Genomic DNA, 27,050 nt, shown 5'->3' with positions numbered 1-27,050 from the left:
CCAAGTCGATAGTCTGGATTTTATGGAACAATAAATGTGAGGAAGAGAGAGAGAGAAAGAACTAGAAAAAGGAGGGGGGAGGGAGGGGGCTGGGAAGAGGGGAAGAAAAAGAGTGACAGAGACAGATTTAGTAGAAAATATCACCATTCCGTGGATCCCACCCAACCCACGAAATCCTCTTCTGGTCTTCTCTGTGGTGAGGTCTCACAAAATGTAAGACTCCAGGGGATTAATGCAGATTTGGGCAAGGTGGGACTGCCCAGGTACCTCCCTGGGGCAGGGCAAGTTGGACTCTGTCTCTTGCTCCTTTTCAATAATATCAAATCTTGAGCACCAGTATATCCTTGGAGTCTGCCATGAATTGGGTTGTGGATTTTCAGAGTTCCATTGTTGCTCCTCCCAGTTTTGTTGAGGCATTGTCATTCATCTGCGACATCCTCCTTCCAAAATGGCTTCTGGATTCCCGAAAAAGACACCGAGCCCTCGTCTTCTGCTCAGGGAAAGACTGAAGCCTGAGACTGTGAGTAGCCACTGGGGCTGTGTTAAGGCTGGAAACTCCCCTCGTGTCCCTCCTCTCCCCGCCCCTGTTGTCAGCAGCCTGTGAAGCTGCAGACCCCCTCCCCACCTCTTTGTGCCGTGCTCCTGGCCCTTGGTGGGGGCTGTCCTGGTGCAGTAGGGAACGCTGTGTGATGTTTCAGGGACAGTCCAGCGTCCTGCCTGGCTGTGCCACCGGAGCCAAGTGAAACCAATGTGCAGCTGAAGCCCTGAGCATGTGTTCTGTCCCTTTCCCTTTGCCACAGCAATTCCTTCTGCCAGGCTGGGCACTCACCTGTGCTGCTCTGACCAACCTGCCCTTGGGCACCCGGGCACGTGGCGGGGGAAAGCTCCAACTCTGCCCAAAGCCTTGAGAGACACGGCTGGTCCCAGCTGGAAGAGCTTCCCAGCCAGCTGTTCTCTCTCATCTCCTGTGTGGGCGCAGATCCAGCCCTGCAGGCAGCACTGGAGCCAGGGCCACAAAGGTTCCTTGGCCGTCTGGAGCTCACTTGACTGAAGATGCCCCACTGCTGAGGCTCTCTCCAGGAGATCCCTCTGTTTTCTTCTGTGGAGGGGCCTGTGAGCCCAGAGAGAGAAAACAAATGCTAATGAACAGAGAGAACAAAAACTTAGAGTTACGGTCCTGGTACAACTCACTCTTGGTACAACTTTGCTTTCTTGCTTCTCTTGGACTCACCCAGCAGTGCTATCTCCTCGCTGTGAGCTTTGAGTGTTGTGCAGGGACGGAGTTAGGGGAGTTCTGAGAGCTCCTCCCCACTCTCTGAAAAGGTCACTGCCTCAATCCAATGAGGAAACAAATGCCCAAAGAGCAGAAATCCCCAAACATGTCACATCAAATCACGGAGAGACTAATGGGACACAGCCATGTGGTTGGAGTATGTGTATTGCACTCTGTATTATTAATTTATTGGTGCTAAGTATTTCAGCAGGTAACTTCCAGGGCTTCCAGAGCTGTCCTAGTGCCTCGTGATCACAAATTATTCATCGGTAGTAAGTGAACAAGAAAAGCTTCTATGAACAAGGGCATTTCTGAGACTCTTGCTGTTTTTTTGCCTTTCAGCTGACTCCCTCTGCCTTCCAGGAGGAGATGTCTCTCAGCAGCAAGCAGAGGCTGGCCAGAGCTAAGAAGCTGAGTCTGCCTCAGATTGTCCAGCCTCAAGACAAGCGTGAGAGCTCCCACCAGAAGGTAGCCTTTCCCTGCCCTTGCTGTTTGATGTGATCATTGAGGAGGATGCCAAAAGAGCAGCTTGGCTTGAGCCTGCTCAGTGTGCTCCAGGAGCTTTTGCTCAGCCCAGGGCAGAGGTGGGAGAGCCACTGTTTGCCCGGTGTGGCTTGGGCAGATGTACTCAGCCAGAGTCTGTACTTGACTGGGGATCAGAGCAGAATCTTCCTCCCAGCAGCTGAACCTCTCCCTGCTCTCTCTGGGCTCTCCTTGCAGTTGTCAGCAGCTGACCCAGAGAAGAGCTCATTTCAGCCTTGCCCACCAGAGGTGGTGTTTCAGAACTACACTCCTGGTGAGGTCTATGAAGTGCCCGTGGTTCTGAGGAACAGGGACAAGGTAAGTGCTGGGACACGGAGGTTTAACGCTGTGGTGGAAGAGGAGAGCGGAGAAGGCTGGTTAAGGATGGCACCAGGGCATGTCCACCTGTCTCTGCGAGTGGCAAAACCATCATTCCATGTCTCTCCTGCAGGTTCCTCACTTGATGAAGGTCACCTTGGAGAGCTCACCTTATTTCCAGCTGGTGGGCCCCAATGACGTGTGCCGCAAGGTGCCGCCGGGACTCTCCACGACTGTCCACGTCCTCTTCAGCCCTTGGCAGAACAAGGTGAGTCTGGAGGTCCCGAGAGATTGGTGTCTTCAGTGGAAAGTGAACCTGCAAGGCTGGATTCAGGGCATCTGGCCTGGGTTTTGAGGACCTGTGCTGGTTTCCGTGGAGTTGCACGGGATCTAGAACTGGGAGATACTCTTTGTCCATGCTGAACATGGGGGTAAATGCCCTGTGCTGAGAGAGTTTCTTTTCCTGCAGGATTACTTCCACCAGCTCCTCTGCACCACTGAAAGGGAAGGGTTCATTGTGCCAATTCGGGCCATTGGTGCCCGAGCCATCCTGGACTTCCCTGACCAGCTGGACTTTTCCAAGTGTCCGGTCAAGTACAGCAGCCAGAAGACTCTGGTGGTCCGTAATGTCGGGAACCGGGCAGCTCATTACCAGCTGAGCACCCAGAGGTGAGGCAGCTCATCTATCCTTGGGCAAAGGATATCACCCTTGGGTGATAACAGGGCTGGGAAAGAGCAGCAAAAGGAAGGGGAGCATGGCAGCTGCTGCCCTGCAGCCCTGGCTGGAAATGGGCAGGACCTGTGGGGTTTGCTGTTGATTCTCATGTTTTAAGCAGGATGCAGCCTTTGAGCTTTCTCTGTCCCAGATTTCCTGGAGGGTGCTGGAACATCTTAGTAGCTGGCTTGCACCCTCCTGAGCACAAACAGCTTCTGAAATGCTTACTCAGCACTGTCAGCCAAATAGAGCCATTCTCTGGGAGGCCACAGGCACGTGGCTTTCCAGTGGTCCTCTCATGAGATGCCTCATGTGAGCTGTGCTGTGGACAGCCTGTGCTGTTGCTGTCAGTCTCAGAAGACAATCAATCAGTGTTTCTCCTGTTGGCTGAACTGGAGAGGGTAATGCATTTTTGACACCGTGTCTGTAAGGAAACCAGTTCAGTAGGCTGGTGGTGAGTTGAGGGTTATGTGATCCCAGAGGTCTTGCTGTAGGAGCTGAGGTCAGGAATGCAGCACAGACCTGCTGTCTAACCTGAGGCAGATAAGTGGCTTTGATTTTTTTTTTCCCCCTGGCAAAACAGAGGTCAAAAGGCAAATTGACTTTTCTGCTGTGAAACGTGAGAGGATGTTCCACCAAAGCCTGCCAAAGCTATTTAAGCAGGCTCCTGGGATGCTGTTCAAACAGGCTGCTGCTTTCGACTCTGCAAATATGTAGGCAGGAACTTGTAAATCCGTGCACAGTTTTTCTCTGGGATTTCCAGAGTTTGTGTTGTCACCACCAAAATAAATACCCAATAAGGTCTGGTATCCTTTGACAATGTGCTTGCCAGCTGTTCTGTTGAGCGCTACAGAGCATGTTGGATCCTGCTTGGTAGGGATTGAAAGAGTTTCTGAACTCGAGGAATGAAATATTGACGTAGATGAAATAGAACCTGGGTGCAGTGACAGAGGGAAAGATGGAGCTTGTGATCTGCTGACTGTATTTTTCAGCACAGAGATGGAGCTGCTTTAACCTAAGAGACTGGATTTATTAGAATAGTTAATGCTGTTTGATGTCAGCTGTAACACCATCACTTAAAAGGAATATATGTTAAGATGAGACGATATTTGGGTTTCTTCCTGCAATAGGTGTTAGTGGGCAGATGAGGCAACTCAATTAGCCATAATTTTTCTGTCTTCCTTGGGGTGGGAGGCAGCTTTTATTGAGATCAATTCTCCCAAAATCAAATCATTTAATCATGGCAGTTAAGGCACCAGTGGACAAAAGACTGTCTGGCTAGAGCAGATAATTGTAGCATGGGACTTGAAGTAGATTGCAGCCTCCTTGCACACAGCATTTAGCAAAAGTGCAGCTGAACGGTGCTTTGAGAGCCTTGGTCCCAAAATTGCCAGCTTTGCTCACTTGTCAGCTCTAAATTATGGCAGGAGAACTTGGTCCTTGGTATCCTCATGGCCATAACTTTTGCCCAGCTCTGTCAGTAAGGGGAGCTGATGCTCGATGAAAGGAAGCAAGATGCAAATGACCCTTGAGCCTCATTGCAGAGAGCTGGATGCAGAGGATGGGGGAGATAAGGTCATTTCATCCCACAGGATCCTGTGAGGGCTGGATCTCCTCCCACTAGAGTCAGTGGCTGTTTCTGACCCTGTGTGTTCTGTCTTGTGCTGACTGTGGTTGGTTTGCTCTTTGCTTGCACAAGTGAGCAGAAGTGAAGTGGACTGCAAAAGGGATAACATCCCCAAAGCTCCCCCAAGAGTCCTGCTGTGTCTGTGTTGCAGCCCTTTCTCTGTCCTTCCGGCCATGGGAGTTCTGGGCGTTGGTGACACCATGGAGGTGACAGTGGGATTTCAGCCACTGAAGACTGGTGACTGTTCCGCGTCCCTTGTCGTGCACTACGACACAGGTGAGAGCTGGGCGCTGCCGAGGGCACTCTGCATCCCGCAGAGCAGAGCCCTTTCTAAGCAGAAAGGCTGCTGTGGCCGTGGGTTTAAAGAGGGAGATGATGATCGTTTTCATGGTGTTCATTTTGTAGTCATCTAGTTTGTAGTCATGTAGTTTGTCATCTTGACCTTGTAAAGCTCCATAGAAATGCCATTCAGCTAAAAGCTGTGACACTTTCTTCTGTTACCTGTGGTTTGCTGTGTTCCTTGTGCTTCCATCAGCCAGTGAGCTGAGCAAAGACTCCCCTTTGCTTTGTTCCAGGTGAAGACACCCACACAAGCCTTCATGGAAGAGCTGTGGATGCCCCAATCAGGCTGGACAGGAATACCGTGACCTTTGACAAGACGTACATCACCGTGTCAAACCGCACAGCTGTGCTCATCCACAACCGCAGTAATATCACAGCCCGCTTCCAGTGGAAGGCTGTTGATGCTGGGGAAGAGGAGGATCAGCTGGAGCTGCGGTAGGTTTGAATGATCCATTTCAGTGACATCCCTTGCCCAAGGGTAAAAGTAACATACAGCTTCAGGAGATTTCGGGAGGATTCAGGCTGCTTTTGAATGGCTTAGGGTAAGTAAACCATCCCATCTCTAGCTGCCTCCCCCAAGCAGTTCTGTGTCAGGAAAAGCTGCCTGAGGTGGCTGGTGGATTCTGCCTCAGCTGTGGCAGAGGCTTTGAGCCAGGAGGTTCTCTTGAGGGCTGCTGCCTTTGGAACCTCTCCTGAGCCTGCAAGTGTGGACTGAACAAGAAGTGACCCTCTGATCCATTTGGGACCCCATGGCTCAGGGTCAGCCCTTTGCTGAGGAGCTGCTTGTGGCGCTTCCGCTTCTGTCTGCAAAGACGTGGCTTGCTAAGCAACTTGCTGGGTTTGTCTTTCCTGTGGCTGCAGGCAGTATCACAGGATGTATCAGCAGCAAAAGGAGAAGTTGTATAATTTTCTGAAGGAGTGGGGAGTGGACAGCACTCACCAAGAACGCTTTGCTCTTCTCACCCGCAGCCTCCAGAGTGAGATGGCAAAGGTCAGAGGAGATCCCATGCTGTTCTCTGATGACATTTTCTCCCTTGAGCCAAAGGTAACTGATGGCTGAGAACCTCCCTTCCTGCTTCTCTTCCTCCTCTTCCTCCTCATCCCTGAATAAGGTCACTTGACTGATCCCTGCCTCAGCTGGCTTTGTGTGCCGAGAGAGAAGTAATCTGCATTCTGGTGAGGTCAAGAGAGCTGGTTGCAAAAAGCATTTCTGCCCTGTGAGCTCCTGGCTGGCAGCAGGAGCCTGACTAAAGCTTCCAAACTCTGTTCTCAGTGTTACTGATGAGTGTTACTCACTCCTTGCCTGTCACTGATGCTCTGAAGAACGGCTTACGGGACTGTGGTTGAACCCAAGAAATGTGATGTCTGAAGAGAAATGTTTTGCTGTCTCCTTCTGCTCTAGGAGGGCGAGATCGGGCCGAATTGTTCGGCTGAGATCAGCGTGTCCTTCAAGCCCCAGGAAGCCCGGGTCTACGAGCGAGCGGTTTACTGCGACATCTCGGGTACGGCTCCTTCCCCTGCCTCTCTCACCGCAGCGAAGGCGAGGTGCAAATTCTCCCCCAGATCACTGGGCTCCTGTGTCATTGCTGGCAAGGGTCCGTGGTCAGCAGGGCAGTGCTGGCACATCCCACTGTCCCTGCAGCTTCCAGGGCATCTCCTCTAGTTTGATTTTTTCCCTCTCAGCTGTTCTGAATGCTGCCTGTATTTAGGTGTGCCCCTCCTCCCTTGGGAAAAACACTCTCTGAGGTGCACCCAGAAGGAGGAAGAAGAAAATTTCTGGCATTTCCTAAAGTTCCACTCTCAACATAGGGGTAGAAGAAAGGATGGTCTCTATGGATGTAGCATATCTCCTGAGGGAAGAGAAGGGTCCGGATCTTCTCCTGGGACGTCAGGAGCTGGTCCCATGCAGCTCAGAGTCAGGGACTGGCACTGAGGCAGCCTGGAAAATGCAGGATAGCAGAAGGAATTACTGTACTGAAATAGCAATCTCTCCCCAGGCCGTCAGAACAGGCTGCCCCTGCTCCTCACAGGGGAAGGCCTCGGGCCCCGGCTCCACTCCTACTTTGAGGAACTGAACATTGGGGAGGTTTCTCTCAGAGTAACCCACAGATATAAGGTGAGCAGCAGGCTTGGGGAGGATCCTAGTGGCTCCTGGGGTAGCAGTGAGCCTTGTGGACCTGTGAATTCCTAGCAACTTGGGTAGTTGTGATGCTAGTCAAATGTGGGGGGTTTCCCGGAATCTCGATCTTTTGGATGTGGTCAGAAAGGTGTGTCTGTTGTTCGTGAAAGCCCAATCCCTTCTTTTGGGCAGTCTTCCTTGGAGGTCAGCTGGGAGGCTTCCTGCAAAACCGCCTGACACATGAAAGCAGCACTGGGTCAAAAAGCTGCACGTTCAGAGGCATGTTCCAGTCCCAGCCACAAATCACCTTTGTGCCCAGGCTGTCCAAAAGCAGCTGGAACAAACTGGCTGCATTTGAGTTCAAGTGCATTGCAAGCAGCTTTCAGTCATGTCCCTCCTGCCTATTTGTGGGAGTCACGAATCCAGCCTCCTGGCTCAGCACTGGTCAAAGTGCTGGGCAGTGCTTTCCCTTGCTGAGCAGTCCCTCACCACACTTCAGGCATGGTGTAGCTCTGGCTCTAGAAAGAGCAAAGTGTTTCTGGGAAGGAAGCAAAGGAACTTTCTACATCTTTGCTTCTGCTTTCTCCCACATGCAGTAAACAGGTTGGGCTGCCATGGAAGCTGAACGTGCCCTGCCCATGGTGGGGCTGGGCACACTTGGAGCAGCAGCAGCAGCAGCTCTGTGCTGATGTCACTGGTAATGCTGCCATGCCCAGTGCTGCTCTTAGGGCCAGCTGTGAATGAACTCGGTGATGCTGAGCACTCTGTGCTGCAGGTCAGAGTGGACTGTCCGTGCCAGTGGGGAAACCCCAGAGTGACTCTGGTTATGTGAAGTTATCGCTGCTTTGCATGAAAACCCCAAAGCCACACAAAGTTGTATTTCAAAGCTGTATTTTTTGGCTTCTGCCATACAGCAGCACAGGGCATCTTCTGCCTTTTACAGGTGTTAACAGTTTAATTTGAAAGTGACTCAGACTTTGGTAAGAAAGGAAGATTCCTCATGTATTTCCACTTTGCTTTTCTGCTGCTGCAGGCGGCCCTGTTGAACAAAGGGCCCATTGGGGCTCCCTTCAGCCTCATCCCTCCAAGCACAGCCATGGGCTCCTGCTTCACCTTCCTGCCCCAGGAGGGCATCGTGGCACCGCACGGGTTCCAGCTCATCCGGATCTCCTTCTGTCCCACCATGCTGGGGGAGTTTGAGGAAGAGTTCTGCTTCCGTGTGACTGAATCCCCTAAGCCTGTGACCTTGACTATCAGGTGAGGAGGGCTTTGGGAGCTTGCTGGGCACATCTGTAGCTGTGTCCTGGTAATCATCTTCCATCTACTTCATTTTGTGGTGGAGCAGAGAAAGAAGGTGTTACCTGAGGTCTTAGTCTTGGCTCTGGCATCCCTTCAGTGCGGGGTTGCCTGCTGCCCTGGGTGGGTAGCCGGGAGATGGAGGGACTACTCCCTGCAGGGGTGTCTGCTGCTTAGGCTGTGGCAGGCAGTGGGATGGATCAGCTTTGGGCAGTGGCTGCTCTGGGATGTCCCCTCTGAAGAGCCAGCAAGGCCCCCAGGGCTCTGGAGGTTGGCCAGCCTGGGTGATTCTGCACCAGCAGCAGTGTTTGTAAAAACTTCCGTTAATAATCCATCCCAGATGGGCAGCAGCTGCCTCACCTCACCTCTCACAGCCATGCCGTGGGGGACAAGCCGTGCTCTCAACTCCTGTGCAGAGAGTGCCCTGGTAGCTCCTTTCCACAGCCAGGCAAGGGCTGATGTGGGAGACAGGGAACTGTGCAGCAGGAACTGCCCCAAGCACAGGGGTGTCATCCCATGGGCTGGTGCCATGGCAAAGGATAAAATCCTCACTCAGCAAAGGCTAGAGGTGGGAAAAAAAAAGAAGAAAAGTGATGATAGGAGAAGTAAAACTCACTTCAGCTCCAAGGCCTGTCCCAGACAGTCTGTCAGCTGCTGTGACCACTTTGCTTTGGCTGCCTCCTGGCCACATGGGTGCTGTGCTGAGCGCAGGCTGCTGGGTTGATTTGAAACCCAGGGTGGCTCTGAGAGCAGCTGTTATCCACCCCCTCCCTAAGGCCACCCGAAGCCTTTGTGATTCCCTTTAACAGAGGCACTGCCTCCCTGCCTTTGTCCTCGCAGGGGCTCCGTGACGGGACCGACTTTCCATTTTGATGTGCCCGCCCTGCACTTCGGTGACGTCTCCTTTGGTGAGTGTGCCCTGGGCTCGCAGCGCAGTGTCAGAGGTTGGTGTGGTGCTGAAACGGAGCACTTGAACATAAGAGCGTTCAGCACTCGTGTTCCTCCACCGCAGCCTCTGCAGGGTGTTACTTCCAGGGCTGCTGGTGCCTCAGGTACCCTTTTGCCCTCGTGAGAGCAAACGGGACCAAAGGAATAAAAAGGCAGCATCACTGTTTGGCCACTTCTTGTCTCCCTTTGAATAAGCGGCACAATAAAGAAAGGCACCAGGCAGGAATATGGCTCTGTAATAGCAGATTCGTCCTGCTTAAGCTGATTTCATTCCTAAGGTTTCTTCAGCTGGGGGCAGCTGTTTTAGCTTTGTTTCTTTTAACTGTGCTGCTGAATGTTGTCTGCATGTGGTCACCTCGGTGGCATTTGAGATTGTGACATCCTTTTTGTGCCTCCCTCGTGCCTGTTTTGTGCCGCTTGTCCTTTTCGTGCCTCTCTTGCCTCCCTGCTGGAGTCACTGCCGGAGCTGGCAGTGATCACTGTTGATGGGCATGGAGAAGCCCTGGGCTGTGCCTGCAGTTGGTTTTTCCTCCCCATCTGGGTTTAAATGACTCTTGGTGAGCAGGCTGCGGGAGATGTCTCCTCCACAGAGAGCTGACCGGCCGAGCCATAGATCCACTGCAATGAGCTGTACTTCAGACAACAAAGAAGCAAAATCCAAGCACAGTTTTCTCCTACCAGGATATTCACACCAGGCATCATGAGATATTGACGGCTAAATGGATATTTGTGTCATTTTCTTAGGTTTTCCTCACACCTTGAAGTGTTGCCTGTATAACACCTCCCTGGTACACATGGCCTTCAACCTCCACATTCCTGGGGATGGCTTGGGAGGGCCCAGCATCGACATCTCTGATAAGATACCCAATCCCAGTAGCCAGTGTTGGAGGAAGGAAGCTCAAGGCCTTAGTAGGCCAAGGGAATTTACCATAAGCCCCTGCAGCGGGACCGTCCGTGCCCTGGGATCCGAGGATATCAAGGTATGGGAAGAGTCCGGTCGGTGGGGCTGAAGCTTCACTGGAGTGTGGGAGGGCTTTAGCTCTGGTGCCAGCTTTGAGCACTTTGAGCATCGTGTGAGGGAGAGATCTGCACTGGTGAGAGGCCTCTGCTGGCTGGCTTCCTCGGGATGCTCCTCAAGGAGCACCGTTTTGTTTCCAAAATCACCAGCTGAGATCACATACCATATGTCAAGTACTGAAGCCGTTCTTGTGCTTTTTGAGAGCGATTCTTTGGTTGCAAGTGAGCAGAGGAAGGATGAAAACAGAAGGTTGCTGTTAGAGAGATATCATTGTAGAAAGCAGTTTTCTTTTTTTCCTGGTCTCGTTTCTCATCTCCTGGGCAGCAGATGAGTTGTATTCACCGCAGGGATCTTCAGTGGGGACAGAAAATACTCTGCAGTCATGAACTGCCCAGCATGTGCTGGGCCACACTTTGCCCTCAGCTTCCTGCTGGAAAGCTGGACTCGTTCCATTCAAGACAACAGACTTCTTCTGCATTTATGTCATTGTAGTCGGGTGAAAAATTAGTCCCTTTAGCAAATCTGATCTTGCCAGAGGGCTTTTTTTACTCCCAAAGACTGTGCTCTACTTATGGACCAGCAGAAGAATTGAAGCAAAATCCTCACTTTGTCTACCGTGGAACAAGAACTGGAGGAGAGCACACATGGGTGATGAGATTTTGGGAGTGGGCAAATACTTGCTGCACTTCTTTTCTCTTCTACCAGGTCACCCTGTGTTCCAACACCGCTGGAGAGTACAAGCGGGAGCTGGTGCTGGACGTGGAGGATGTTGGCAAGAAGGTGTTGGCACTGCCCCTCACGGCCAGGTACCAACACCTTTCCTGCACCTGCTTGTCTTTCCTCGTGCATCCAGCACGCTGCCTGGCTGCAGCTCCAGAGGAGGAGTGCTGCTGAATGAGCTGGCCCTGCCCATCTAGACATGAGAACAGGGCTGGGAAAGCAGCCCATGCTGAGATGCCCCCCTGCTCACAGCCAGCCATGGCTCTAGGCCTTCTTCTGAAGGGAGCAGGAATAGCATTAATCGTTGCCCTGGGATCTGGTGCTTGAGATGGAACAAACTTCCCAAGGGTTGCCTGTCCTTCTTCCTGCAAGCGGTGAACATGTGCTGGCTTGTGACCAGCCTGCTGCCTTGGTTTGCTACCATTGCTCAGTCTCTCTAACTGCCTTGGGGTCATTTCTTTGCCCAGGTGCATCGTTCCTCCACTGCGAGTGCTCGACCCTGTCGTGTCATTCAGGCACTGCTATCTAGAGGTCCCCTATGAGAAGAAGCTGACCCTTGTGAATGACAGCGACTTTCCTGGCTGCTACTGTGTTCTCCCTCAGGTTTGGCCTTGCATCCATCTCTTCCCCTCAAATGTTACTGAGCGGGTTATTAGGGGAATAAAAGGGTTTGGATAAGACCTTGCCGGTTTCTATTCCAAGCTAAAGGTTTTCTGAGAACAGGAACCTAAATACAAACTTTAGGAAGCAGTCTAGCATCTTGAGGATGTTGTTTAGTTTCTAGTCCTTGACTTGTTTCCAAGTGGTAGAGCTCAGAGGGCAGTGAAAATGTGATGCAAGGAGGCTGTCAGCACCAAAGTGGGTGTGTGTGGATGCAGCAACTTTTGGAACCCCTGCGGCTGCTCAGCACCTACACCTTGCAGCTTGTTTTTTGCCTTTTTGCTTTCTCCTGAGAATTTTTACAAGCGTGTGGGAGTTGCTCTTGTGGTCGAGGTGAAGGAGATTAAAGTTTCCTCAGTTCTGAAGTTGCTTTTGATTGTGTCCCTTCCAGGAGAACAAGGAGGAGGCTGCCACATGGTACTGCACCTCTATGGCAACTGGGATTATCGAGGCTCGCGGGTCGGTGCAGATCCCAATTGTCCTCCGGGCCCGCTTGCTGGGAGAGTGCGACGTCACTGCGGAGCTCGCCGTGCTTGGGAGAGGAGGATCCCCACTGGTGAGAGCGAGGGGAGACGTGTGCCTTGAGCAACTCATGCCAGTGGCTGTAAGCTGCACAGGGATTCTTCCAGGAGCTTGTGATCCGTGGCTGCTGCGGACAAGGACAGAAGGGACTGGTGGCACAAGCAGCACTTTATGCCTAGAAAAGAGGAAGAGTGGAAGCCTCGTAGGCGGCAATCTCAGTGCCTGACCCAGCGTATGGTTACAAATCTGGGAGATGGGATAACAAGCCCAGTCTGAAACCCAGACCAGTCCCTGGGTCTCACACTGCGCCGTGTTATCAGATGAGCACGAGTGCTGCTTCGTTACAGCTGTTGAGGATCACACAGGGACATCCCTGAATCCTGCTAAAGCAAGCACTGTGTACAAGACCACACTGAAGGAATGTTCTGTGCAGAGCTGGACTGAGGCTTCTCTGAAAGCCAGGTCCCTCAGATCTGAGAAACACCCATCATATCTCCTCAACCACAGGCCAGCCAAAACTATAGGAATGTCCCCACACACAACTTGCATCTGGAGCACAGACTTTGCTTGTTTTTTTCCACCAAGTTTGGAAATGGATAAGGCAAGCAATTCCTGAACTAAAGCCTCCTAAAAGAGGACTCTGAAGATTCTAAAGAAGATTCTAAGGATGCTAAAGAAGATTCTACAAGAGCTCCTAAAAGAGGCATATAGCATAACAGCAAAAGTGACTACAAAGTACAGGCCCAGTCTGCCAGGCACGGATGCTCTTCATCCCTAACTAGTCTGGTTTGTGACAGGAGCGCCCCACCAAAGCCAGCAGTGCTGCAGGATGTGGCTGTGTGTATGTAGCAATAACCCTGAGGACAAAGTTGCTTTTATTCTCGTTCCTGGGTGTCGCATTGCCTGGAACGCTGCTGAGCAGGGCTGTTCTCGTCCCCTTGAAGAATACTGCAGATGAAGGGTTTGTGTGTTTTGATAAGCCTTTTCCTCAGGGAGGATATATGCCATTGTCACACACGAACTGAAGCCGGGCCAGATATCCTCCAGCTGCTATTCTGCTCATCTCCAAAGGGCTCTGCCCAGCCTCTGCTGCTTCTGCCCCACTGTCACCTGGAAGCAAAGCCAGCTGGTGAGGCACAGCTCCTCCCTCCAGCTTCTTCTTCCAGGGAGCCTTGGGCAGCATCAGCCAGGCTGCAGCCCCCTGGGCCTCCCTTCTCCCAGAGGGATAAAGGATGCATCATCATGCAGGGCTTTAGTTCCTTATTCTTGAGGTAGCAGCCACGCTACATGGTTTCTGTTTCTTCTTTGCCCCTTCATGGATGTCCCAAAGGGATGTGCATTTCTGGATGCTGCTCCTTCTGACTGAAGGTCATTCTGGCAGCTGTCAATGCCATTCCCTCAAGTCAGACATCACTAAAGGTTTTGCATCATGGAGGCTGGTTTCTTCTCTAGTCCAATCATACTCCAAGCCCTCCAGTGAATCTTGGTGGTGGTGTGAGTTTTATGCATTCAAGTCCTGTGTAAGAGTTGGGGTATTTAGGACCAGTGAAATCCAACAAGACTGAATAAACTGTCCTGGTTTCCACTGGTGGGAGCAGGTAGTTTAGCAAAGGGATCCATGTTCCTTGTCCCACCGTCTGTGCCAGCTCTGCAAGAACAATCCTTTTGCGTTTCAGACTCCTATTCAGTCAGTTCACACTTCTTTTTTGAAGGAAAAAATACTGCTTGAATGATGCAATTATTAATTAATACCCCTTACTCATCTATATGAAGATTACACATAAGCACAAATTGAAGGCAGCTAACTTGCCTCATCTCTACTCTGAAGAGCCTGCTTTGCTTCTGACTTGCGCTGGTTTCACCAAGCAGTGTAGCTTTTTGAATTTTAAAGAACTTAGTGTCAAGGATGGCTGTGCAGCAGCAAAAGTTAGGAAGGTGGTTTGGGCCAAGTTGGAGCAGTGAATAAAGCAGGCAGCAGGTAGAGGAAATAGCAGTGGGGGGAGGTGTGAAGAAGCAAGCATGGCAAACAGCAGTTCTTTGTCCCCTGATGATAATGGGAGCTTGTGGCTTTCAGGTGGGATCACTGCAGACCCCACACTTGCTCCAGGCCTTCTGTTTCAGTCTGCCTCACTGACAGCTTCAAACGGCCATAATTATCCCCAGGCTAGGAATGCTCTTAGAGCTGGCTATGTTTTTAAAACTGCCTTTGTTGCATGGTTTTTTTTTTTTTTTTTTAATCTTTCCTACCTTCTTCCTGGAACAGGAAATCCACTTAGAGTGCGTTGGCCAGGGACCCGTTGTCTATGTCTATCCGAGGGAGATAAACTTTGGCGTTATCCCAGTCTTAAAAGATCGTACCAAAACTTTCTACCTCGCCAATCAGTGTGACATTCCTGCAACCTTCCAGGCAAAGATGGTAAGTGTCTGTGGGGCTGTTTTCCAGGGAAAAGTGCTGGCTACTAGCAGCCCTTGGCTTGTTTTTTGTATGCAGTGTTTCTGTATTGTTCTGTGTGAGTGGAAGCAAGCTATTCCATCCGAGTGCAAGCAAGAGGAGCCAGGATCTCAGGCACGCCCCTGTGAAATAGTTTGCAGAGAGGTTGGAGCAGAAATGAGTCTGGATCACGTTGGCCAGTTCTCTCATTATTTTGTGGAAGATACTCAGCTGTGCAAGTGATGTTTCTGGAGCTCTGAGATCAAGAGAAGCCTGTGGCCCTTTGCTCCTGAGAGGGCACGGATTTCCCCATGGACTCCCCATTCCATCTGCATTTGCTTTGTGCCAAACTCGTGTTCATGGCAGAAACCAGGCTGTGAGATCTGCCCTCAAAGTGCTGGTGCAAAGGCAACTTTCACCACTCCTGTGGGTCAAGCCAGTAGGGCTGTTGCAAACAAATGCACCTGTGAGGGTTGTGCACCCCCAGAGCCTGTGGTCTCTGTAGCATTGCAGAATATCTCTGGAGACCACCTGCAGAGGAAGGTTGTTGCATTCGTGGAGGTCACACAGGGGGACAAGCGGCAGGGCTGGAGCTGCAGCTGCTCCTCTGGCAGGAGGAGCAGCCAGGAAGGGTGCGTGGCTTGGGGCTGAGTGGGATGTGCTCCCTGCTGGATGGGGCATCTGCGAGAGGCTTGAAAAAAGCTTTGAAAAGAGATTTGATCTTCTGTATATTGGGTGGGTTCAACTTCTGGAGCTGGTTAAAGCCAACCCTGCCACTGTGGACTTGTTTGTATTTGTGGATAAAGCATCAGGTGTTGTGTGAGAGTCCAGGCTCAGCCTCCTGGGCTGAGGAGGAGTGGGGTGAATTTTCCTCTTCCTGCTTTTCCAGCTGTTTAGGGGATAAACCTTACCCCAAAGTGGAGGATTGCCAGGGCAGCTTTGCCTGAGTCCACAGTGGAATTCTGCTTGCAGCCTCTGCAGGGAGCAATGCACCTTGCCTGGGTGGTGGTGGTGTGTAAAGGATGGGTTTCACATGCTCCTAGCAGGGCCAGACCTGCAGAGCTGTGTCTGTACAGCTGTGCTGGTGCAAGGCCTTTCCTCCCTCCCCGGGACAGCTGCAGCTCTCTTGCCCCATCTGTAAAGGGAGGTCCATGAGAAACCAGAGGACCAGAACGCTTAGGAAGGCCATGCCACGCCCAGAGTGCATGTCTTGCAGGTTTTTTTTTCCTGCTTCCTGCTTTCCTGCTCTGCTCTAACCATGTAGAGGTGTCTTTTCCAAAGCAGAGGGCACTGGAGCACCTGTCTGCAGCTGATGATCAGTGGGAAGCGAGGGCCTCAGGCCTTAAGGGCATGTTGAAAAGTGCTGATGGCCCCTTGGGAAAGGAGACTTTGGGGTTTTGCCCGGCTGGCTTTGTGGATTTATTCTTCCGGCTCTCAGCAGTGTCCTCCAGCTGTGTGGCTGCTGGGCTGGGATTTGAGCAGTCCTGCCTTCCTCCGGCCTGGAGCCTTTGTGCAGACCCAGCTCCGCTGTCGGGGAGCCAGCAGAGAGTAAATAGCTTCCCTTGGCAAGCCCTCCAAAGAGAGCGGGAGGGGGAATAGCCTTCTCCTGAGGAGGAGCATCCCTTGGGCTGAGCAAAACGGGGCTGATGACCTGAGTCTGTTCAAGGAAGGTAAAACAGAGGTTGTATAAGCTTGTCTAAGAGGTTGTATAAGGGGAGTTGCTGTGCTGGACACCATAGCTTACATTTAGGGAAATTAAACGTTTATGGTTTTTACACTCATCTCCTTAGCCTTCCTGTTTGCTGCACCTCACAGCAGAGCGGGCTCCATGGCTTCCACCTAAGTTTGTGCTTGGCTTGTCTTACAGGCTGGGAAACGCTCCTGCTGGAGGCTTGAGCCCAGTGAAGGAGTGGTCCCCCCTAACACTGAGGTGGTCGTGCGTGTCATCGCACACCTGAGTGACACGCTGAAATTCCAGGGGGAGGTGAAGGTGTCCATTGAGAACAGCACCACCACCATCATCTCCCTCCGGGCTGTGGGCAAGGGCACCACAATTGCCATGGACGAATCCCTCACTTCGGGGATCAACCTGAAGTCCCAATTCAGGTAGGAGACTCTAGAAACTTCCACTTCCCCTGTGCGTTCATCAAAGAACAATTTTCCCGTAGTCCTTCAGGCTAGATCTTCTTCAGTACTCAAGGTGCTAGCTCTGTTTCCCTGAGGCCACAGGAATTCCTTTAGAAACATGTCATCTGAGAGTTGCTAGATATCCTGGAAAGGCACAGAAATGGAAAAGCTGGAAGACCTGTCAGGGCTGAAGCTTTGAGCCTGGGCAGCCTTTTGGGCAGAGGTTTTATTGCAGAGTGTGCAGTCAGGGAATGCCATCAGGGTGAAGCTGAAGCTGAGTGATGCCAGGGAAAGAACAGCTCCCATGACATTTTCCATCTCTGCTTCTCTTCTAGCTTCACTCCCTGCTATTTCCATTTCAAAATGACAAACACAGGACGACGCATCCAACGGCTCTACTGGAGCACAGAAGGTTTTGGCACCTTCCGTCCCAGGACTCGTCCCCCTGCCCTGGGTGGCACCAAAAGGAAAGCTGCTTCCCAGATCCCCAGACCTGGCAGCCCCGTGTTCAAGGTCCAGCCGCTGCAGGTGGAGCTGAGGCCAGGCCAGACTGTGGAGATGGTGCTGGAAGGCTGCTCCAGCACTGCCCAGGTGAGGCCCCTGCCAAGGGCTGAGCCTTCCCTGTCAGATCCCCTCCACTGCGGCTTCTTCTGCAGCCCCTTGACATTTGCCTGGGAAAAGGAGCAAGTGACCTCAAGAAACTGTTTTAAGGCCAGTTGCTTTCCTTGCTGGCCACCATCCGTTGCTAAGGCTCTTTTGTGTTTCCCTAGCTACCATAAAGCCAACTTGCTGATCCCAAAATACAGGCTGAAGGAAGTATTGCTCCTTTGGGCAAGCAGGGGTTACTCGCATCATGTGCTGAGGCAGAAAGGAAGAGCAGGGAAAAGAAGTTGCACTTAGACTAGAAGCCCAGGCAGGAAGCAAATTAAACTACTGTCAAGTGGTTTTTCCGAGGGAAGCAGGGAGTAAAACAAAAGCCCTGTGAATGGCAGGAGTGTTCTGGGAGCAGCACTGCTTTTCCTCTGAAGACAAACATGGGCAGAGGGCTGGTCTAGCTATGAGTCCTGGAGGGGGAAAACACAGTGTGAAAACACAGCTGTAATGATCAGTGCGATGTCCATCCGGGCAGGAAAGTGTTCCCAGGAATCATTAGAACTGACCAACTGACTTTGGTCAACTTTTCTATTACTGCTTGCCCCAGTCTCTCAGCCAGCCCTGGTGTCCCAGGGGCAGCCAGGTTTTGCAGCACCCTTGGAGAGCAACTCAGAGGGAGAGATTTTAGCAGAGTCTGGGAGTGTTCTCCTACCTGGACCTTTCTTTCCAGGGGAAATGAAACTCTGCAGAGAAGCTGCCAGCTAAGTCTGGTATGCATTCCCTGGCTCCAGGACCCCTATTTAGAATAAACAGGCGGCAGCACAGAAAGAAAAGAGAGCTTTTGAGGAGAGCGGAGACTAATGACAGTCCCTAAAAATAAGGGACAGGCATAGGGCCCATGGGTGGGTGGCAAGCCAGTGTGGGCTGTTGGGCCTGCCAGCATGCACTGGGTGACAAGTGAATCTTGCATGCAGGAGGTGAAGGAGCGGCTGCTGTGTCATGCTCGGGTGGGCAGCGTGAAGGAACAGATAGTGCAAGTGGATGTCACCTGCAAGTTCATTTGCCCTGTTGTGCAAATGTCTTCCAGAGCAATCACTTTCCGTGTGGAAAAGGTAAGTGTCTGGATTGCATCCTGGCATTTAAAGGTGTAACTCTTCAATTGGCTGGAAGTAAATAGGAAGAGATGCACTTCTGGGGTTGAAAAATGCGCAATGCGTGGGAAGGGGAAGGAGGTCTATGGCCACTTGAGGTTGCTTTCCCTTGCCTCCTGTTTCTGTAGAAACCCAGTGATGTCCTGACGCTCCAGTACCAGCCTTTGTCTTTAAAAAACACCTGCTCCCTGCCCTTCAGCATTGTGCTGGACTTGGAGCAGCCCTTCCTGATCTGCAGTGCAGACCAGCAGCCCCTCCCTGCAGATTCCAAGGTGAGCCTCTGTGGGCTTGTTCCGTGGGCTTGGAGGAGGAGGGATGTGGGGGTGCACTTGTGTTGGGAGGTGCTCGAGTTGAGAAGTTTATTCTGTAGTGTCAGCAGTGGGTTGGCCTGAGCTGCAGCAGGAGAGCTGCTGAAGGAATCAAAATCTTACCTGAATTGGTAACATCCATGCTGGCTCTAATGAGGAGAGGGGAGCAGGAGAACAGATGGAGGCAAGCCATGCAGTAAAGGTGTCTCCTGGAAAGCATGCCAGCTCTCCAGCAGCCATCCCCTTGTATTGCTGCTGAGCACAGAAACGTGAGCCCGAGGGAATCTCAGACCAGAGCGTGCTGGCTGCAGACAGATCCTCACTGTAAAGAAATGAGGGTGAACTGAGAAACCCACGCTGGGGTCACACTTGGAACGTTTACTGTTTCCTGCTGTCAGACCTTGGGACGTCATCCCACAGGTGATTAATTACTGCTCATGTCCTTGCAGCCCATGACACTGGATGTAGGGGAGGAACTTCATCTCTGCATCCAGTTTAACCCAGCTTATGAGAACAGTCTGCATAGCCGGGTGGCAGAGAGGGTTCTCAGGATACGCTTCACGGAGCATCCTCATGAGGAGCAGATCACAGTTCGGGGAGAAGTCCACTTCCCGAATCTCCATCTCGAGACCAAGGCCGTGGACTTTGGCTGCATCATGAATGACACAGAGGAAATGCTCTTTATGCGCATGACCAACTGCGGCCCTCTTCCCGTTCGCTACCATTGGTCATTCCTGACCGACAGGCAGCTGAACCCCATAAGGTATGTGCATCATCCCTGCGCTGCTCTGAGCATGGACCTGCTCCAGCCTGGTTTTGGAGTGGCTGTTCTGAGCTCACCACACCAGCACCCAGCCCGGGGCTGCGTCGCGGTGAGGAGCTGCTCTTGCAGGCACCTCTCTCTCCCACTACAGCTCCACGACCACAGTTACGTTATTTTGCAGGTTCATCCCTTCACCACCTAAATTCAAACCCCGCTCATCAAAGAACGAGGGAGTGTTCCCAAGGAGATACTCCAAGATTGAAAGCGTGAAGGAGCCAACCAAAATCCAGGTAAGGATGCAGGATCCTGCCCAGCAGCCAGCAAATGCAGAGGCTACCCTGGAAGCCGAGGTGGATTTTCTTGTGCACCTACCACTTGCATTGCCTCCTCAACTTGACACCAAAGAGTCACACTCGTGCCAGCCTCCCTTTTTGCTGCCCTTCTGTCCTGTGTCCTTAAAGTGGCAGCTGGCCACGGAGTGTCTGGGGAGGGACAAATAGGAAAGTTTTGCTCGGAGAAGCTGGCTCAGGTCCTACAGACCTATGCTGAGTTTGGGATTTTTGGCTTATTTTCTTGACAATGTAAATGAGGTCTTTATCTGCATCATGATGAGAAGGCTTCCAGCTTCCCATGTGTGTCAATCCATGAAGAGTCCTGATCTCCATGTACCCCCTTCCCAACCCTGCTAGAGCGCTCACATCTCTGCCTACACCCGAAAGCTGGTATTGCAGTGACAGCTCCAGAGCTGTCTTTTATAAAGCAAGACTTGGCAAAGTCACTGTCTCTTCCTCCAAACAAGGAAAAAGGCCCTTGATCTGCCAACCTGCCTGGTGAACATTACTTTGGAGTGGGAAGTGCCCCTTGTTCTGCATCAGGGGGAACAGAGGCTGCTCACGAGGCAATAAAAAAAAAGATGTAAGGAAGCAGAAGAGTTTCTCAAAGGCCCAGTGTTGGCATTAAGGAGAAGGGTTGTACCTGCTCCCACACAAATAGCAGTTGTTTCAACACTGCACACTTTTTCTGAATCAGGAGAAACAAAGCCCTAGAGATGCAACAGATAGTGTGGCTGAATGTTTTCAGATAGAAGCACAAAATCATCTTTATTTCCTGCTCGTTGCCATGTATGCACAAGTAAACCAGGGAAATTCAAGTGGCCGTCCTGGAATCCTGGAATGGTTTGGCTTGGAAGGGACTTTCAGAGATTGTGTAGTTCCAGCCCTCCCTGCCTGAGTGCTGGGGGCACCCACTTCCCTCACCCAAGTTTGATGGAGGAAGTGCAGAGGGAAGAGCCCAGGTCTCATCTGGGGGTGGGCTTGGACCCACACTCGACTGATGGCCTGGACATTTTCACACTTGATTTGTGCCCAGCTCCCTTTTCAGCTGCTCCTGCTGTGCTGAGGTGGCGGTGCCTGCAGCACAGCGATGTTGCTCAGACCAGCCAGCTGCTCAGTGCAGCCCGTGGTGCTTGTTTTCCAGCTGCTGTCATCCACTGCTGGGCAGTCTCAGAGGCCGGTGAGGAGGAGGGGACTGAGTCAGTTCTCAGAGGGGGAGCACCCCAAACTGGGAACGCAGGAGCTAAGTGGGAATTGGTCTCACGTCCGTGTTTGCAATGCAGGAAGCGGTTCTGTAGCCCCACTGCCACTGGTGGCCCTCAGCATTGCCCACAGAGAGGCCTCACATCCCTCCAAGCCCATCACATAGCTCTGCTGAAGCAAGTGGTCACTGGAGAGGCCACGTGGGACGTTTTGTAGGGCTGCCCCAGGATGCTCCCTATGCAGCACCTGTGGAGGGCATTGCTCCCATTTACCTCATCAGGTGGTTGACAGGACATTTTTGTAGGAACTTTGGCTGTAGCAGCTTGAGAGAACGGCACGTAAATCAGAGAGAGGGAGAAAAGCCTCAGAAGTCAGATGAGCCTTTCCCCAGCTCCAAGGGCTCCCACCTCCAAGTCTCCTGTTTTTCTGAAGGCAGTGACAAGAGACAAGTTTGTCTCTGTTTCCAGAGACAAGTTCTGCAGCAGAGAGAGCTTCTTGCTGCCAGGAGACATTCCAGTTGACTTCAGTGTAGTGTATCCTCATGGATAAGTGATTTTGGGAGAAGATTTTCCCCATGGTCCCTCCACTGGTCAGTGGCATGGACACAGGATGAGATTAGGATGATTCTGGCTGTGTCTGGGGAATAGGCCCCTCCAGCTATGACTCCACTTTATTCCAAGACACAGCTGCTCTTCTGCATCCATTTCCACTCTCAGCATCTCGATCTCTCCTCCCCTCTCTCCAGGTTTTTAGTGTCCGGCCGTCGTGGTGTGTGCTGGAGCCAGGAGAGCGCGAGCTGGTCATCTTCACCTTCTTTGGCCACGCCAACATCATGGCCCGTGTCAAGGCGCTGTGCCACGTGGAGGGAGGCCCCACCTACGAGGTGCTGGTGACCGGGCAGGCTTCATACCCCAGCTACCAACTGGACGTGGAGGAGATCGACTGGGGGCTGCAGGTACCACAGGCTCCTCCTGGCACAGCTCCTTCTCTTGGCACCACGGCCACCTCGATGCCAGGCTCTCTCCTCTTCTCAGCTCCTTTGCTGGCTCTGGGGCTTAGAATACAACCTTGGAGAGATATGTCCACCATCCAAGCTGGTTTGGAATGGCCATCTGCACCCCTCCCCTCCCTTACCCCTGGCCGAGGGACATGACACCATCCTCTTCGAGGCACCTAACATTGCCTCCTGGGGAACACAAGGGTCCCAGTGAAGATGTCCGGAGGGACATGTCCCTGAGACATCCCTCCACTGACCTGCTCCTAAAGCTTGAGCTCCAAGGAGATGCTCTTGTCTAATGCTCTTGCTTGATCCACCAAATAAACCAGGGAGGAAGCTGGGCTTTCAGTCACTTCAGTAGCTGAAGACAATGTCCCAGAATAATCCCCACTTGACTTCTTTTCAGTTCAAAGTCCACAGATGCTTCCAGTTGCTGGCACTGCCTGTGTTGTCCCGTGTGTCTCTTTTGTCACCTGTAGGTTTCCTGCCAATATTTGCATGCAGGTGCCTTTTCTTCTGGAATGCCTCCCTTGGAAATGCACTAACTTTTAGATATAATTCAATGGGGACAAGGATGTCGAAGCAAAAGAAAACTGTTCACGAGTAACAATTCAGCTGAGCCGGGCGCGTCTCCCTCCCCGAGAGCTGAGCAAACACACCCTCCAGCAAAATGGCAATCTTTCTATCCCCTTTCTACTCGGCCAGGGCGCTCCCTGTTCCCTTTCCCTTTGGATGGGTACTCGGGAACTTCCAGCCTCTCCAATGCCAACTCTTCTGTCCCCTCCCCTCTCCTCCTGCTTCTTTTTGGTCAGGTCTTCAACGCCGTCCCTCTGCCAGCTCAGAGCAACACCCAACAAACCAACCTGAAGAAATCCAAACAAGCCAAACAACAACACGTAGAACCAACAGCTTTCATTCTTGAACTTCATCACCTTTGGGTTCATCTCACACACCTCAGTGCCACCTCCTCTGTTTCTCCTGGCTGTTGGTGACCCCTCAGAGTGCAGAGGACCTGGTCCCCTGGTTCAGTTATTACTGGCCCTTCCACGGTTTTACCCCTTCTCTGTACTTGTGGGGTTGCATTGTGGCCGTGTGCTTTCAACGCCATGGAAGAGGAAGGAGATTGCCAGCATCAGGCCTGTATCTATAACTTCCCACTTCTCTGTCCTCTCTGCAGGTGTTTAACAAAGTCCTCAAAGCAGAGGTCACCCTGCAGAACACCGGGGTACTTGAATTCACCTACGTGGTGCCAAATTCCAGCACCGACACTGCAGCAAACCCTCTGCCTGGTGTGCCCGTGGTCGTGCCCCGCACAGTGAGTAGCACAAGTCATCAGCTCTGGCCCTGTGTCAGGTGGCCCAGGAGAGAGTTCAAGGGAAAAAAGAGGGGAAAAAAGTGGGGGGGAAACCCCAAACCCAGCCCTGAGAGACAGGGCTGTAAGCAGTTGCTGCTGGGGCAGAGAGGTCAAGCAAGTGCTCACCTAATAGACTCCCCCATGGCCTTGGCTGGCAAGGTACCACTTGCCAGAGGCACAAGTGCTCAGCTCTGTGGCTGTGCTGCTACTGGAGGTGGGTGCTGCTGGCTCTTCTGAGGGTCACTTTCTTCCTCGTCCCTGCCTCCCTGCTGCCAGCACTAAGAAGCATTTCCATATTCCTTGCCTGGGCTTGAAGCTCCTTTGCCAGAAATGGCACAGCCTCTGTGCTGGTCCCTCCCTCGTGCAGCTTGGCTTCTCTGCGGGAGCTTTGTGGGGCAGGGAGGGGAGCAGGGAGGGGCAGGGCTGAAAGAGCAGGGAGAAGAGGCTGCAGCATGCCACCACGCTAGCTTCTCAGTCCTGCTGGATGTCTTGGAGCTTTAGCAGTATTCCTGCCTCTGGCCCTCTCTGGAATGGGAATGGGAAGGGGTGCTGGTGCCGGATTCCTTCAGCCCGACTGGCTCCCGACAGCGACGGCGAGAGCGGCTGCCCCCAGCAAGCCGCTCAATCCGGGCTGCGGCTGTAGGGCACAGCTGCTCTGCGGCACGGGCGCGCTGCTCCAGGGCAGGGACAAGGAACAGGGAGAGGTCTTCTGTATGTTTTCCAAAGGTGTTTATTCCCAGGAGGGTCAGGGACACAAAGACACGGAACAAAGCCATCCATCCACTTCTGTATTGGGAGGTCGTAGGGGCAGGTGCACTCTTGAATCAACTGGGAGGAACTGGGGGTGGAACACAAGGTGGGGCATCCAATGTTTAAACCGATAGGGGATTACAGGGGAGGAGAACAACTTCAACCAATGGGGCCTCAGAGGATACAGAATTGATAGGGAATTTCTAGAGAAAGGGGCAGGCGTGGGAAGGCATTGGCATTCAATGGGAGGAGGAACAGGGAACAAAAGGGCAGGTCTTTGGGGAGATGCACAGCTAGGGCAAAACTAACAATACAGGGGGAAAGGAACAATCCATTGAGAATAAACTCTGCCATAACAATACAAAATGGGTGGGGGGGGTTATAGAACTGACTCCTCGGACCGAATTACAACCAAAACCACGCAGCACAACAAAGGGGAAGCCAAAGGGCTTTCCCATGACTCCATGTGTGTCCCGTACAAGGGGTGACGCGCTGGTGCCCTCCTCCTGCGGGCACCTGCGGACACAGCTCTGCGTGGGCCGTGCTCTCAGCTGCTGGAGCAGCATCCTGGCGCTGGCAGCTTGGCCGGGCTCCCTTTGGCTGCAGCCGTGCTGTGTGCTGGAGTAACTCAGGAGAGCCAGGGGCAGGGCTTGTCCTGCTCAGCCGCTTCTCCCTGCACTGGCAAGAGGAATGGGGAGCCGAGGGTCCGGCCCGGTGTGCAGGGGTGAGCCAAGGAAAGCTGCAGCTGTGCCCTGTCACCCAGAGCCGTGTTTCCATTCAACCTCGCTGCTGTGAGCCCAGCCTGGGGCTTGGACAGCATTTCTGAAAGCCCAAAGAGGAGGATGGCCCTTCCTGCCATCACTCTCATCCCCAGAACTCATCCTAGTCTCTGCTCCTGCATTTCCAGAGATGGATGTGTGCAAGAAACCATGAGTCAGGACGGTGTAACCGCAGAGGCAGAAGGTGTTTTTGTTGGGATCATTAATAAGGGGTCAGGCCCTTGGACACCAGCCTGGAATTGCTGATGTGCTGTGACAGGAGCTCCTGGCCCTCCTGAGAGTGCAGGCACTTCACTCCTTTTCCACAGAGCCTGGCAAAAGAGCATTTAGTTTTTGGGCACGGCCCTTGCTGGCAGAGGGCGTATGCCACGAGCAGCAGAGCTGTGCTCACATCAGGCTGGGCTGGGGCTGCAGCCTTGCGAGAGCTCAGGAGGACTCACTGCACCCCAGGGTTGGAGGCACAAGCTTTTGGGCACAAGGGAGCTAGAAAGTGAGGTGCTCTGATGGTTTCTTCTAGATGAGAACCTGTCTTCTCAGCCTGTCTGTCCCCTGAGCCATCCCACATCAAACCTTTGATGCAGTCCCTCCCTCTTCTCCTGTCCCTGCAGGGTTCCATTGCACCTGGCAAGAAGCAAGTGCTGGAAGTCTATTATCTGCCAGGAAAGCTAGGAGTCTTCTGCAAGACTGTCCAGGTGCAAGTGGCTTCTCTGGACCCAGCAGAAATCTTCCTGAAAGGAGAGGGGACCTCCCCTGGGGTTACCAAGGACCTACCCAGCATGTTGAAAGGTGAGCACTGTCTGTCGTCTCCCAGGAAGATCTCCCAGGAAGTTTTTCCCCCCTACCATTGCCCATCAAGCAGCTCACAGCCATCTCCACGAGTCTGGAAGTTGCAGGGCTGCCAGACCAACACTTTGGCCTCTCTGGTTGCTTCCTGACTTTTGAGCAGTTGAGTCCATTTAGGCTTTTGCCCAGGAGCCATCCCGCAGATCTTGCCAGCACATTGTTGTAGGGCTGGAAAGATGATGGCCAGGCAGAAAAGCTTGGGAAAGCTGTAAGAGGGGCTGGCAGGGCTTTTGGCAGGCTTGGATGTGTGTGACATTGCAGGGGATGACATGATCCCCTGGGAGGAGGAAGCTAAGTGAGAATGAACATGAGGATTCTGAGAGGAGCAGCAGCATCCATTGTTTCCGGGAGAGGCCAGTGTTGGGGAAGTGGGACTTCTCAGCTTAAATGGGATTGGCAGTGTGCCATGTCTTCTATTCATGGAGAATTTTTTTCCTTCAGAAGAGGAGGAGGTAGTGCAAGAGGAAGAAGAAAACCCGGAGGAGGAAGAAAGGGAGAGGGATGAATCTGTGGTCCTGGAGTCACGGATGGAGTCACGGATGGAGTCACTGATGGAGTCACTGATGGAGTCACTGATGGAGTCACTGATTGTCACAGCTGAACAACAGGCTAGTGTCCAACATCTCCCCAGGGCCTCTTCAGCTGAGGGGCTCCCCCAGCAGCATACTGGGTCTGGTGGAAGAGGTGGGAGGCTTATTCCCACTTGGGAAATTGGAGGAGTAGCAGCTGTGCTCCCTCCCAAAGTTGCCTTTGCTTGTGGCCAGCCCACCCTCCATCCTTTGAGCTCTCAGATAGACACTGCCATAATCAGATGATAAGATTTCTGGGCCACTTGCAGAATTTGGAGAGCTTGTGGTGGTTTCTCTTTTGTGACTGAGAGAGATATTTGTATTTAAGTGTTTATACCTATAAAGTGAGCAGAATATTCAGAGTCAGTGAAGGGCCAAGCACCAGCAAACTCATCTTCACTTGCTGTGTAAATGGCAAGAAGGGCAACTGAACTGATGAACTTTGTGATCTCCAAATGGCCTTATTCATGACAAGCCCTCGTTTACTTTTTTGATTGGTGCATGATTCCACAAAGCATTTCTCTCCTGTTCTGGAATACAGAGGTTAAGCAGGAAAAAATATTGTTTAAAAAAAAAAAAAAAAATCCCATTTCTATACCCGTATGATGGGAATGACATGGTTTCTTCTGCAGTGATGCTGCCAACCTTGCGATTTCAGCTGAGGATAAAGAAACTGAAGCATCCATATATTCTTCAGAAGACAAACCCTGAGAAGTTCAAGGGAAACTGGGAAGCTCTTTGAAGAACCTACTGAGCCATAAGAACCTCG

General features: G+C 52.3%; 1 protein-coding gene across 1 annotated transcript; it reads left to right on the top strand.

Annotated features, from left to right (window-relative positions):
* On the top strand, window positions 1-27,050 carry LOC128813010 (hydrocephalus-inducing protein homolog). Its single transcript, XM_053987753.1, has 29 exons — window positions 1-520; window positions 1,616-1,741; window positions 1,994-2,113; window positions 2,247-2,381; window positions 2,583-2,782; window positions 4,607-4,731; window positions 5,031-5,232; window positions 5,392-5,501; window positions 5,625-5,842; window positions 6,200-6,299; window positions 6,795-6,913; window positions 7,950-8,173; window positions 9,053-9,120; window positions 9,905-10,140; window positions 10,884-10,984; window positions 11,366-11,501; window positions 11,950-12,114; window positions 14,344-14,496; window positions 16,379-16,617; window positions 16,974-17,229; window positions 18,207-18,344; window positions 18,512-18,655; window positions 19,141-19,454; window positions 19,636-19,744; window positions 21,735-21,944; window positions 23,164-23,301; window positions 25,478-25,655; window positions 26,154-26,320; window positions 26,914-27,050. Exons 1-29 carry the CDS (start codon window positions 449-451, stop codon window positions 26,914-26,916), a joined length of 4,506 nt encoding a protein of 1,501 aa, XP_053843728.1. The 5' UTR covers window positions 1-448; the 3' UTR covers window positions 26,917-27,050.

This window comes from Vidua macroura, chromosome 11 (assembly GCF_024509145.1).
Source record: "Vidua macroura isolate BioBank_ID:100142 chromosome 11, ASM2450914v1, whole genome shotgun sequence".
Lineage (NCBI taxonomy): Eukaryota > Metazoa > Chordata > Aves > Passeriformes > Viduidae > Vidua > Vidua macroura.
Note: the sequence above shows the minus strand (reverse complement) of the source record. Positions and strands in the feature narration are given on the sequence as shown.

Excerpts from the sequence above, each read along its gene's own strand:
- LOC128813010 (XM_053987753.1), top strand. The coding sequence starts at position 449 with ATGGCTTCTGGATTCCCGAAAAAGACACCGAGCCCTCGTCTTCTGCTC. Across the intron at positions 2,783-4,606 it reads TACCAGCTGAGCACCCAGAG|CCCTTTCTCTGTCCTTCCGG; the intron begins GTGAGGCAGCTC and ends TCTGTGTTGCAG. Across the intron at positions 9,121-9,904 it reads CTTCGGTGACGTCTCCTTTG|GTTTTCCTCACACCTTGAAG; the intron begins GTGAGTGTGCCC and ends TCATTTTCTTAG.